This window comes from Lycium barbarum, chromosome 4, assembly GCF_019175385.1.
Source record: "Lycium barbarum isolate Lr01 chromosome 4, ASM1917538v2, whole genome shotgun sequence".
In the NCBI taxonomy this organism is placed as follows: Eukaryota; Viridiplantae; Streptophyta; class Magnoliopsida; order Solanales; family Solanaceae; genus Lycium; species Lycium barbarum.
In genome coordinates, this window is record NC_083340.1 from 60,110,373 (window position 1) to 60,124,857 (window position 14,485).

At 39.8% G+C, this 14,485-nt stretch overlaps 1 protein-coding gene across 1 annotated transcript; it reads left to right on the forward strand.

Moving 5' to 3' along the window:
- The first annotated feature begins 11,357 nt into the window (after positions 1 to 11,357).
- On the forward strand, positions 11,358 to 13,039 carry LOC132637514 (uncharacterized). Its single transcript, XM_060354593.1, has 3 exons — positions 11,358 to 11,875; positions 12,157 to 12,730; positions 12,923 to 13,039. The coding sequence occupies exons 1-3, from the start codon at positions 11,358 to 11,360 to the stop codon at positions 13,037 to 13,039; spliced, it is 1,209 nt and encodes a 402-aa protein (XP_060210576.1).
- The last annotated feature ends 1,446 nt before the right edge of the window (positions 13,040 to 14,485 follow it).

Sequence of the window (14,485 nt, forward strand, 5' to 3'; positions counted from 1 at the left end):
ATTTATGATGAAACACCAAGATTTTGAGGTATGTATGCTTTCTTTTAATGCTTTTGGTCGTGTGTGGCCAATTTATAGTGCTATTGTGTTGTGGCCCTGTGAGGCAATATTATTATGGGTTGTTGTGACAGGATGGTAGTGCCATATTACAAGGGAAACTTTGGCGAAATTTTCGCAGAATTCCCGAGTGTTTGACATTCGAGGACGAATGTTCCAAAAGAGGGGAAGAATGTTACACCATGGAAAATTCCCCGTTAGTGTATAGTGAATAGGCTAGCAAGGAACACGAGGTATACGATGATTCGAATAAGTCAGAAATAGCATTTGATGATCTTAATCGAGATTCAAAGACATTTGACCAAAAGGAAGAAGTTTGGTAATGAAAGTAAAGGATATGTTGTGTGTCGGGTAAGAATTACGAGCGGTGAGTTAATGATGGCATAATGATGTCTTGGAGACGAGTGATAATGTCCCTTAGATTGGTCTTGAGGTGCTAAACAAGTGTCAGGAAGGTTCCATAAGGATTGGAGATCAAACGAGTCGACGAGAACGAAAACGGAACCACTGGGCATTATACGGCCCAACATACGGACCGTATAAATTATACTGGCCGTATGTTAGGCCGTATAATTGGTCAAGAGGGACATCACATTCTGGACCAAACATACGGTCAGTAAAAAATATACGGACCATATGTTGGTCCGTATTCATGATTTCAATGTTATTATGAGATTATTGAGTTTATTCCATTACTTTCTTGAATTGCTCATTGTTGTTGATATCACTTCATGAGTTGTTCCATCGAGGCGAGATATAGCGATGATGATTGATCCATTACATAATCGGAGGTTACCGACCTTACGTCACTTCGATAGAGTTATAGCTTTCTTTGGGCTCTCATGCATGCTACTTGTATATATATATGGGATATGGGAAAAGGCAAGGCGTTATAGACGCATGGCCACCTGATCAGTTGGTATATTATGATATCATCCCGGACGCAGGATGTATGGTTAAATGGATCGGGTCGTTCGTTCCTCTGCACTACTATATATGTGTAATATATAAATGGATCGGGTCGTTCGTTCCACGACAAAATGATATGCTATATATATTTAACTGCACCTTAATGGCCGGACAGGATGCTATATATATACATATTATATTTTTGGATCGGGCTGCATGTTCCGTAGCAATTCTATTTTATTTATACGTGTATGAGAAATGTTTTTATGAAAAGAAAGTTAAGCATGCATGGTATCCGCCTTAAGAGGAAATCAGATGTACAGGTTACTCCCTTATCTTATGTTATGCCATGTTGTTTTTCATTATGTTATTTTCCATGTTCGGTATCTCTTACTATGTTACTATTCATTCCTTACATACTCAGTACTCTGTTCGTACTGACGTCCCTTCTTGTGTACGCTGCGTTCGTGCCGGCAGGTTCAGATAGCCAGCCGAGTGAGCCAGACCTGTAGGGCCTCTTTCGAGTTCCAGCCGGCAGGCTCCATTTGGACCGGAGCTACAACCCTTTGGTATACTATTTCGATATGTACATATATGGGTATGACAGGGCCTTGTCCTGTCTCTTCTACAGTCTGTATTCTATAGATGTCTGTAGACAGTGTTATGTAGCCGTGATGTTATGCAGCCTTGTCAGCGCTTGTGTTGTTATACAGTACATTTAGCGGCCTAATCGGCTTGCGCTGTTGCTCTCAACATTTATGTTTATATGTATGCGCTGTCCGTGGGTTCTCGAGACGATGTTTCTTGTGTTGGTCATTCAGGAGACAGTATAGCTCAGTTATGGATTGTGTATGGGCTCAGGTTAATCAATGAGAAGTAAATGCAAGCATAAAAGTGCTTGGCCAGTAGTAGTCAGGCACTCGTCATGGCTCATCGGTTTGGGTCGTGACAAAAGTTGTATCAGAGCAGTTCGTCCTAGGGATTATCTACAGACCATGTCTGGTAGAGTTCTGTTAATGGGTGTGAATCTGGCCACACTTATTAACAGGAGGCTGCAGGGCATTTAGGAATCATTGACCTTTCTTTCTTTCTTAGATCGTGCGATAGAGCCAGAGTCTAGGAGAGATCATTTCTGAACCTTCTTCCTATAGGTAAATGCAGACTGACGAAAGATGAAAAGATCTGCCTCTGGACATTGGGGGTGCTAAGAAGGCCCCCAGAGTAGATCCAGGACCCCAGGCTCCAGGACCGAGCAGAATGAGCATCAGTAATCCACTGAGACTGATCCCTCGGAGGACCCAGCGACGATTCCTCCAGAATTTTTGACTTCTAGGGAGGAGGACCCCCCCCCCCCCCAGAGGATAGTTATGACACGAATCCGTCTGAGGATTCGTCTGGGACACCGGAGGAGGGGATTCCCGAGGCCGTACCAGCTGCTTCTGTGGCAGAGCACTACGTTAGACCAGCTACCCCGGTGAGTGTTACGGATTACTCTAGCCCTTTATCCTGGCCGTCGGTAAACCAGGAGTTGCCCGATTATCCATATCCCTGGGACTCAGATGAAAGAGATAATTAAGGACAGACGAGCAGATGGTGGGTAGACAATGACGAAGAGCACACTTCACTTTGTAGTCCACCAGATCAGACTAAGGATCGATCGAATACAGGTATATGAGACTTTATTAGAATTTCGCATGTATGTGCATTTGCTGTAGATTATTACTTAATAGCGGCGATCGGATATCCTAAAGGGACCGATAACCAAGTATTTATAAGTAACGGCGACCAAGGTGTTTTCGCCACCATTGGGAATCTTGAAATCTAGGATGGAAGGTAGTCATACATACAAATGAAAGGTGAATATTGAGGATTGAAAAAGCCAAAATAGTATTTGTGTAGTCGGAAGAGTAAGAGATCCTTTCTAATTCGGAGGGAGATGCGTTACGAGAATGTTTTGGAATCTATTAGGACTTTAACTTGCTCTAGATTATGTGATGAAGGTCATGCAGTAAGGTTTGTGTGATCATACCAGCACTGACGCACCGGATTTCATTAGGGTTTCAAGGTTAAGCGTGCTGGGGTGAGAGAAATATTAGGATGGGTGACCCCCTGGGAAATGTACTAAGAGTCCCACAAATTTAGACGTAAGAGGCAGATGAGGAGCTAGAGTAACCTAAGGGAAATTGGAGTATGCGGAGTGGTTGGAAACCCTAAAAGGCCCCGAGGAATGAGGCGGACTAGACTGGCAAGGAGAAAGAAGGCGCATCACAGCTCTAGAATTGGGATAAGTTCGAATAGTATTTGGAAATACTTTGTAAGCGAGGCATTAGTAAATATATATGTGTAAGTGTGTGACATCCCATATGTGGCTGCGCCAACCGATATGTGTGTCCCAGCAACCAACATTGCTATATACTGAATGCATTAATCGAATAGGGTAATGAAGCTCAAGTGAAAAAAAAAGTAGTACAAATGTTACAAGGTAAGCTGATGTTATTTTCACTACAGGTTAGAGTTGAAAAGTCCTAATGCAATGACATCCGGGAATGGAAGAAAGTGAGTATATGGAAGGTAAGGAGATGAAAATGTCGACAAAAAAAAATGTAAGGAACATGCGTGGAAGACAACCCGGCCGTAGCATTAGAAAGGCAGATAATGGCTCGACGAACGAGGATGGAGAGAGTGTAAACTATAAGAATTCTGTGCTAAGAGCAATAAGTAGCAGGAAACTAGGAAAAACTTTGATGCATAGCTGCAACACAAATGCGCAGTCAGGAAGAATTGCGAGTAAATGAGCTAAATGGGTGAAAGGACTGGTAGTGGATGGAAGGGTATGGAATATTGACAAAATGGTATGGTATAGACATAAATGGAAGGAGAAATCAGGGTAAGAAGAATTTTAGAGATGTTATAAGCAAAGTCGGGAAGAAAGATGAGGAAAAAAAAAGAGTTAGGTATAAACGAACACTTCACAAAGGACGTAGTGAATCCCGATGTCCCCACTAAGTTGTCGGTCCAGGAAATCATTAGTCATAAAAGACAGAGGTATGGAAGGACGGAAAAGAAGGCATCAGAACTGGATCTTACACTTACAAGTATTCCGATTGAATACAAGATTGTAACTAGCAAAAAGATATATAAGTCAAACCATACGATGACGGAACTCCGGCCATAAGAAGATCGTGAAGGTCGGCAGATAATTATCGAAGACGATGGATACTCGAAGGCTATTGGTGTATAAGGACCTCCTTAAAAAGGGGGGAAGAGCATATTAGACTTGAAGGGAATTATGACGTTCTCAAGCTCCAGAAGAAGAAATTTATTAGCTCAAGGACAAAACTCGAGGCGTATTTGGCGTTTCAGGAAGGTGTCAGAAAGAAGCAGAGACAAATTGAAAATAAGTGTGCCATGAGGCAGGTATAGGAAGAAAGTATGGAAAACAACTCAAGAGAACGCTTCACGCCGACATGAGCTACAACATTTCTAGGCCATGGTTTGAATACCTCGTAGCGGAAAAAAAATGCGTCGTACCTAAGTATGTAGCGACATGTCCTGAAGGGTAATAAAGAGAGTAAGAAAGGTCTCCAAGCTAAATTTACAGAGGATGATGGAGAGGATGATGAACCCAAAGGATACTTAGGATAACAACAAAAGGGGATTTTAGCGCCGGAAGGGATAACAATTGTAGCAAAAGGAGCAACGAGTGATAGTTTGGCAATTTCCGAAGAAAGGGAAAAACACTGCTCTTATGAATGGAAAGAAAGTCGTACCACTGGATATTAGAAAACATCTCACGGATCACTAATTATACTGAACATGAGAGCATATACTATGGAACTATATAAACCATCAACATAAAGTTATGCCCAACTACAATTGCAAGAAGGCCACACCGGAAAGCCAACAAAGAATAACGACTGACGAAGTGATCACCGGTACAAGGAAATCGAAGAGGAATATACTTACATTGCAAGAGAGTTATAATGGAGTAAGAATTGCCGTAGTCCTATGCTTCTGGATTGTATCGCGAGATTTGAGGGAAGGAAGCTAAAGAAAAAGTTGTGGCAGGAGCTCAAAGATGTTGTGAGCTATGAAATTAGTTTGAACGCCGGTTGTAGATTGTCCCACGATACGAATTGGATGGTGTGGAAGCACTATGTATATGCGTATTCTAGATTTTGATATAACTGGCCTTGGAAAGGAAATGGGGAGAATAGTTTAAGGAACATAACTATTATACGCACTAGCGACAAAGTAATGTTGTGACAAGGAGTCAGTACAGTGTATATTTATGATCAACGGGTCCAAAAAGGATAGCCCTAGATGGCATCAAAGGAGTGAGTGCAAAAAGGGGCCGCATTTGAGCAATGAAGCTAACCACTTATAGGGAAACGAGGAGCGAGAAAAAGGGAGTTCTTGCAGGAGGATGAATAGTTATGGCATGGCAAGGCAAAACTACGATAATAGAAACAGAACGAGAGTGGGATACCTGTTAATTTCTGATTATGTACATGAGGACAAAAAAGCAAAAACTGTCGACGGAAGGCAATAAAAGAGTTAAGGAAGAACGAGAAGAGACCGACCCAAATTATAGTTTAAGCACATGGTAATCGGACTCTAAGGGGAGGATAACCGCTCTGGGGAATCAAATATGATGTCGTGGGTTTATAGACTATGACATTCGAGGACGAATGTTTCTAAGGGGGAAGGATGTTACACCCCAAAAAATTTTGCGCTACCAAGATTATAGACGGCTTAGTACGAGCTCAAAGAAGAGAAAAGTCATAAAAGGTTGAAGATTATATTATATGAGTAGTACATCAGAAGTTGAGAAAGTCCTAAGAAGGACCCTTAAGCCAAATATAGGCATAAGCCCTCCAAAAGGGTGATTTAAGGAGATGTTTTCGGACGATCCGATTTGGAGAGGCCAAAATGCGATTGTAAGTTTGGAATTTGGAATCACACCAAAAATGAAAGTTGTAGATAATTGAAATATTTTCCAAACATAGGTCGTGGGTCCTCATAGGATATCGGAATCACACGTTATGCGCGTTTTCAGATAGGCTGTCAGGGCAGAAAAATAACCCTGCGCGAACGCGCCAGAAGGTGGCGCGAACGGGCAGGGCAAGACCCTCTAACTCAGCGCGAACGCACCACGTGGCAGCACGATCGCGCTGAGCAAATTTTAAGTCGGTCCAGGCAGAACCTAGACCGTTATATACAGGGGTTACCCCTCTTATTTCTTAAACCAAACATCACAAAACTCCCTCTAATCTTTTGGAAATTTCCCCAGGCTTCCCACACCATCATTTAAGTGAAAACCAGGTATAATTCCCGAATTTCGGTCCGGATAGCTTATAGTTGCAACTACAAAATTGTATAGCGGCGCGTTGTGTCTTAAGCTCAAGGTAGAGAACTGAAGATATAGCCATATTATCGAGAGAAAGGTATGAATCTCTTGTTATTAACGTTAATCTTGGTTTATTTATGGAGATGGAGTTGTTAAATAGTTATAAAATAATTTTGTGGTGAAAATATGGGACAAACACCATATGGGATGTTCATGAATTATTTTGGTATTGAGAATATTATGGTTGATGTTGGTATTGTTGTTGTTGTTGTTGTTATTGGTTGCTGAATTGAGATTTTGGGCTAGGCATATAAACAGGGGAGATGCTGCCCGATTTTTGGCAAAATATAAAATAGTTTGATTTGAAAACTTGGAACAAGTGTGCGATGATGAGTTTAACGTTACTGTAAATACTCTCGAATGTAGATTTACGAGCTCAGACGGATAATCGTACTAATAGGAGGTTGAACAGGTATGTTAAGGGCTCGTCCCTTTCTTTCAAAGGCATGATTCCTATGTTATAATTCCATAAATGTTTCCATGTCCACCTTGATTTCAAAAGCTAGAAGTTCACGACTCAAAGGCATGATTTCTTTCCTGATGATCAATAAATGTTTTTCAATATGTCCGTATGTTCTGAAACAGAGATTTAAGATTCTATAAGCTCTTATGATAACAACGATGAACATGTTTTACAATGCTAATGATGATGTCAAAGATGAGAATATTTCTATGGCGCTTATGATGATGATGATGATTTTATGTTTAAAGGTTCCAAGTTCATAATTTCAATGCTATTATGAGCTTATTGAGTTTATTCCATTACTTTCTTGAATTGCTCATTGCTGTTGATCTAACCTCATGAGTTGTTCCTTCGAGGCAAGATATAGCGATGATATTGATCCATAACATAATCGGAGGTTACCGACCTTACGTCACTCCGATAGAGCTAGAGCTTTCTTTGGGTTCTTATGCATACTGCTTATAATATATATATATATATATATATATATATATATATATATATATATATATATGAGGAAAAGGCAAGTCGTTATAGACGCATGGCCACCTGATCAGTTGGTATATTATGATATCGTCTCGGACGCGGGATGTATGGTTAAATAGATCGGGTCGTTCATTCCTCGGCACTACTATATATGTGTAATATATAAATGGATCGGGATATTCGTTCCACGGCAAAATGATATGCTATATATATTTCACGGCACCTTAATGGCCGGACAAGATGCTATATATATACATATTATATTTTTGGATTGGGTTTCATGTTCCGCAACAATTCTATTTTATTTATACGTGTATGAGAAATGTTTTTATGAAAATAAAGTTAAGCATGCATGGTATCCGCCTTGAGAGGCAATCAGATGTACAGGTTACTCCCTTATCTTATGTTATGCCATGTGTTTTTCATTATGTTATTTTCCATGTTCGGTATCTCTTACTTTGTTACTATTCATGCCTTACATACACAATACTCTGTTCGTACTAACGTCCCTTCTTGTGTACACTGCGTACATGCCGGCAGGTTCAGATAGCTAGCCGAGTGAGCCAGACCTGTAGTGCCTCTTTCCAGTTCCAGCCGGCAAGCTCCATTTGGACCGGAGCTACAGCACTTTGGTATGCTATTTGAATTTGTACATATATGGGTATGATAGGGCCTTGCCCTGTCTCTTCTACAGTCTGTATTCTATAGAGGTCTGTAGACAGGGTTATTTAGCCGTGATGTTATGCAGCCTTATCGGCGCTTGCATTGTTATACAGTACATGTAGCAGCCTAATCGGCTTGCACTGTTACTCTGAGTATTTATGTTTATATGTATGTGTTGTCTGTGAGTTCTCGAGACGGTATTTCTTGTGTTAATCATTCAGGAGACAGTATAGCTCAGTTATGGATTGTGTATGGGCCCAGCATAATCAGTGAGAAGTAAATGCAAGCATATAAGTGCTTGGCCAGTAGTGTTTGGGCACTCATCACGGCTCATCGGCAATAATTTGACGCTAAATTTACTCACAGATTTTATAATTTTTGCATGAAAATCCGTAGGAATTACATACGGAAAAATTTCTCAGGTATAATTCCCATGTAATTCGAGTTGTGGGAAAAATTCTCAGGTATAATTCCCATGTAATTCGAGTTTTTCTAGTAGTAGCTCAGCCCAAACATAGTGATCTATCAAGGGAAGCATAGGAAGCCCTACTTGTGGCACAACTGGGTGATAAGGCATGGAAAGAGTAGTGATGTGGATGGTTGTGGTGCTCTCTTACGAATTTCTCCGATAAACAATTTCCCAATATCTAGGGGAATGTAATGAACTATGGCATACCTAAAGAACGTTCTCTTCTCTCTCCTCCCATGCAAACCCTAGTTTGAAACCCTAATAGTGCTATGGCCACTCCAGCCACTGGCCAGCCGCCGCATCTAGTGGTTGGTCAGTCTTTCTCTCCTTAAGATTTCCATCCCCTCTCCCTCATCCCTCATCTCTCTTTGTCCAGCAATGCTCAGCAGTCACAAACAGTAATCCGTACGTCCACAACACAGAATTAACGTCAAACCCTAATGCATGAAACTGGTAAAAATTCCATGCAAATGTGTGAATCCATTCCTATAAAGATGGTTGAGATTATAGATGGTAAACACGTCGTAAGATGGTCCTCTTCTGAAGTATTACGAATGGAAAGGATTGAAAACCTAAAATATGCCATTGTCGGTAAGTTTTCGTATGGATGGCCTGAACTAGAAGAGTTGCGATCTATTATGCCTCATCAGTGTGGAGTAAAGGGTAACTGTCGTGTAGGCTTTTTGAGAGATAGGCATGTCTTGATAAAATGTGATCTAAGGGAAGATTTTATTAATATATCATCAAAAAGTTTCTTTTGGTTGAAGTCAAAAGATGGTCATTCTTATCAAATGAGACCATTAATATATGATTCTAAATTCAGTGTGGAAAAGGAAACTTCAATTGCTATGGCTTGGATTTAGTTTCAAAACCTTCTTCCTACCTTTTTTGTCAAGGAATCTTTGTTTACATTGGCTTCTGCTGTGGGCAAGCCAATCCGGCTAGATGCTGCTACTATCAATAAGACCAGGCCAAACTGTGCAAGAGTGAAAGTGCAGGTAGATTTGCTTGTAGATTTGCCTAAGTCTGTGTGGATGGAGATTGAAGATGATGTCACAAAGGATATCAGGTCGATTAAAGCTAATATTCAATATGACTACTTACCAAAGTATTGCACAAAGCGCTTTTTACAAAGTCATTCCAATGATGAATGTTGGGTGCTACATCCAGAACTGTTGGAAAATGAGGTGGAAGATAATGGGGTAGGGTCTCAGAACAAAGGAAAGGCTGCAGTTGTAGTAGATGAGCCTGGAACAAGTAAACAAGGGCATATCCAACAAGGAAGATATAGAAGAAATAGGGGGTGGAAAAAACAAGTGCAACAATATTTACCACAGTATATATTTACCAAAGATATTATCCAGTGGTACTGTGGTAACTTACCCTAGAAACAAAGGGCAATGCAAGAACAAAGTGAATCCAACTGGGAGGGATGATGGAAACAAAGTAGTTAAGGTATCAAACAAATTTGAGGTATTAAACCAAGGGGTAGAGGATGTTGATGTTAATAGGCTCAGTAATAGGCATGAGGAGCATGTCACTGAAGAAGGTGTGCCTATAGAACAAGGGGTTGCAGCTGACTGTATAGATGGCAATAAGGAGCACAATCAGGTTCATGCTGGTGTGGATGCTGCAAACTTGTTTCTGGACAAACATCAGGCTACAAATGGAACCAAGTATCTGCAAGAGGGTGAAGTTTATGAGAATGAAACTGCTAAGGTGTACAATAGTGAAGGTGATCACAGTGTAGTAGCTATTGCCAAAATACAACAGCCTAATGATGATCCTGTTCAAAAAGAGATTAATAGTCCACAGCCGGATGGCAAAGCAGTCGCTCTGAAGGTTAAAGAGGCTTATGGTTCAAAGAAGTCTCATGACTGTCAAGAACATGACAATACCGAAGTATCTGCATATGATCAAAAGTCTGAAATGGTGCAGGGAAGAGTTGATGAAGATGATTAGCTACAAGGAGTTGAAAATAGGAGTGGTAGGGATGCAGATGAAGATGATCATCAAAGGCTTGATAGTAACAGGATTCATGATGGAAATGAGGTCTCTGAAATTTCTTTGGAAAATCACATGTCTGAATGTACTCAAGCAGGTGATCTGTATTTGAATGATGGTTCTGGTGAGATGATGCAAGATATTACTGGTTTCATGGATCAGGAGGAGTCTGCTCAGGTATTAATTTTGAAGGATATTTCTGATAAGGAGGTACACAGCTCTAACTGTAAATTGCAGTTGGTTGGCTATTATCCTGAGAAAGTTGTTGATGCAGAACAAAGGAATTTAGCTTTGGCCATTATTCCTGATATTAGAGATATGCAGCCCCTGAGTGTTGCTGTAAGGGTATCACCTAACAAAACTCTACATGATGTAGTCTCTCACAAGGTACAGGAGGAACATGATAAGCTGATTTTGGTCAACAATAAAAAGGAAGATGCTGATGGTGATGCTATTGATATGAAACTACAGCAGATGTGTGTAGAGGAAACATTATCTCCAAAATCACAAAACAAAGGGCCAAGAAAAGGAAGAAAGCAAAATTCTGAGGTTCCACAAACTGTGAGCTATTCAACAAGGTGTAACCTTAAGAAATCTGTTAAATGATTGTTAAAACTTTATTCTGGAAAATAAGATCAGTGAAGTCCCAACAAGCATTTCATAGATTTCAAATGTTAAATAAGCATCACAAGTTCTTTTTGGTAGCTCTGATGGAACCTTTTCAGCATCAGAGACATATTCAGAAATATAGGAGGAGACTTGAAATGCCTTATGCTAATTCCAACTGTAATTGAAAAATCTGATTCTTTGTGCAACACAATGTTAATGTTGAGGTTCTGTTGGATACTGAGCAATCTATTCCTGTAAGGCTGCAGTTTCAAGATTTTAATAAAGATATGGTGGTTATAATAGTGTATGCTAAATGTTCAGAAGTGGAGAGAATGCAGTTGTGGGATAGCTTATACCTCTTGGCTAGTAATATGACATCTCCTTGGCTGCTTGGTGGAGATTTCAATGATATACTGAATGAAGAAGTAAAAATAGGTGGTTTACTAGTTTTGCCACAAGAATATGAAGATTTTGCTTTTTGTCTGAATTCCTGTGAGTTGCATGAGATGCCTTTCAAAGGGAGTCCTTTCACCTGGTGGAATGGTAGTGCTGCTAATGATTGCATCTTCAAGAGATTGGACAGGATTGTACATAATGATACATTTCAGAATTGGTTTGGACACTTAGAAGTGGAACATTTGTCAAGGACTGGTTCTGATCATGCATCATTACTTGTATCATGTGGAGATCAGGTGGAAAAGTTTATCAAACCATTTAGATTTCTCAAATTCTGGGTGGAACATGATACTTTTCTGGACTTTGTTAAGCAGCAATGGGAAATAGTCTTAACTGATGATGTATTCCTGTCATTTAAGCTCAAGATGAAGAAACTGAAAACTGCTTTAAGTACATGGAGTAAGACTACTTTTGGGGACATTTTTAAACAACTTGTAATCAGAGAGGAAATAGTTAAGATTAAAGAGCAGTTGTTTGAGGAAAATCCATCTGAAGAAAATATAATGGTCATGCAAAAGGGCACAAGCAGAACTAAAGCTGTATCTTCACTACGGGGAGGAACTCTGGAGGCAAAAAAAGCCAGGATGGACTGTTTTCTGAAGGTGATAAGAATACAAGATATTTCCATAGTCTGGTAAAAGGAAGAAGAAAAGATGATGCTGGTAATTGGCTTGAGGATGTTGATAGTGTTGTTGCTGAAGCTGTCAACTTTTTCCATAAGCAATTTACTCATGAGGAGGTTAGTGAAGATTCTCCAATTTTTAATCATATTCAAGAGTTGATCAGAGAGGAGGATAATATACTACTTGCTGCACAACCTACTATGGAGGAAGTACATAAGGCTGTATTTGAATTAAATGGGGACAGTGCCTGTGGCCCTGATGGATTTTCTGGTATTTTTTATCAGAAGTGTTGGGAGGTGATCAAGGCTGATGTACATAGTGTTGTAAAAGCTTTCTTTGAAGGACAGACTCTTCCCAAGTCAATCACACACACTAATCTGGTTTTGCTGCCAAAGAAGAATGTTGTGGAGGCATTTTCTGATATGAGACCTATAAGCCTTAGCAACTTTATCAATAAGGTCATATCAAGAGTAGTTCATGACAAACTAGACAAGCTACTTACAAAGGTGATCTCTCCAAATCAATCTGGTTTTGTTAAGGGCAGGAATATAATTGAGAATGTGGTGTTGACACAAGAAATTGTAACTGATATAAGGAAGAGAGGAAAACCAGAAAATGTTGTGATTAAGTTGGATATGGCAAAAGCATATGATAGGGTCTCATAGTTGTACCTCTGTAAAGTGATGGGAAAGATGGGATTTTCTCCATTTTTCATTGACCTGATATGGAGGTTGTTGGCAAATAATTGGTATTCTCTTCTTCTAAATTGCCAGACACATGGTTTGTTTCATTCTACAAGGGGTGTCAAGCAAGGGTATCCACTATCTCCTGCTCTTTTCATTATAGCTGCAGAAGTTCTTTCAAGGGCACTAAATTCTTTGTTTGATTAGCCTGGTTTTGTTGGATATGGGATGCCAAAGTGGAGTGCTGAATTGAATCATCTGGCATATGCAGATGATAGAATAATTTTTTCTGCAGCAGATAGCCAATCTTTACAGATGATCATGGATACTCTTCAGGAATATGAGAAAATATCTGGACAGCTGATAAACAAGAGGAAAAGCTCTTTTTATATGTTCAGCAAAGTATCACATGAGTTAAGTCAGCAGGTTGCAACAGTAACAGGATTTGTTAGAGGACAATTTCCTTTTCCATATTTTGGAGTACCAATTACTCATTCCAGGAAAAGGAAAGTGGATTATACTGAATTATTGAAGAAAGTCAAAGACAGGTTACAAACCTAGAAAGGCAAGTTACAGTCTTATGGAGGAAAAGCAGTGTTGATTACAAGTGTCCTTCAAAGTATCCCAATTCATGTTTTATCTGCTATAAGACCTCCTAAATGTATTATAAAGGAACTACACAGGATCTTTGCCAGGTTCTTTTGGAATAATAAGGAGGAAGGAAGATGCAGACACTGGGCAGCTTGGCTTAACATGTGCATTCCAAAACATGAAGGAGGTTTGGGTTTCAGGTCTATCTATGACATATCCAAAGCTTTATGTGCTAAACTCTGGTGGAATTTTAGAACCACTAGTTCTCTCTAGGCTAATTGCATGTGGAATAAATACTGTAAAAAACAAATTCCTTAGGTGGTTCAATGGAAGGGAGGGTCACAAGTCTGGAATATGATGTTGGAAGCCAGAAAAATTATAGAACAGTAAATCTGGTGGGAGCCAAAGATTGGAAGTTCAAACATTTGGTTTAACAATTGGACTAAGCTAGGTGCTCTTAGCTATGTGGTTCCCTAGTCCTGGCAAATCAATGAGCATGTTGAAGATGTTTCTAAACTTATGACAGATGGAGGATGGAATATCAGCAAACTCATGCAGTTGTTTCCTGAAGATATTTTCCAGCATATAATACAGGAAATTGACATTAAATATGCATCAAATGAATGGGATAGACCTTGGCAGATGATGACAAGTACAGGCAGGTTTACAGTAAGTAGTGCATGGCAGTTACTGAGACAAAAAGCTAATGTAACAGTGCCATTTCAGAATATGTGGATCAACGGTGTGCCTTTTAAAATTTCATTCTTCATGTGGAGATTGCGGAAGTTTAAATTTCCAATTGATGAAGTGGTGGCAAGTATTGGCATTCCATTAGTTTCAAAGTGTTGTTACTGTCATAATGCTCAGATGGAGACTATAAACGATCTGTTTCTGTGTGGAGATTTGGCTACAATGGTATGGAGATATTTCAATATGGGGGCTGGATTGAGCATGAATTATGTTCAGGTCAAACATGCAATAAGAAGTTGGTGGGAAGCAAAATGCCATTTCAAAATGAAGACCATATACAAAGCAGTGCCTGCTTTTATTGTGTGGCAAATA

Excerpts from the sequence above, each read along its gene's own strand:
- LOC132637514 (XM_060354593.1), top strand. The coding sequence starts at position 11,358 with ATGGTGGTTATAATAGTGTATGCTAAATGTTCAGAAGTGGAGAGAATG. Across the intron at positions 11,876-12,156 it reads TTAACTGATGATGTATTCCT|TCTGGTAAAAGGAAGAAGAA; the intron begins GTCATTTAAGCT and ends ATATTTCCATAG. Across the intron at positions 12,731-12,922 it reads TGGTGTTGACACAAGAAATT|ACACATGGTTTGTTTCATTC; the intron begins GTAACTGATATA and ends CTAAATTGCCAG.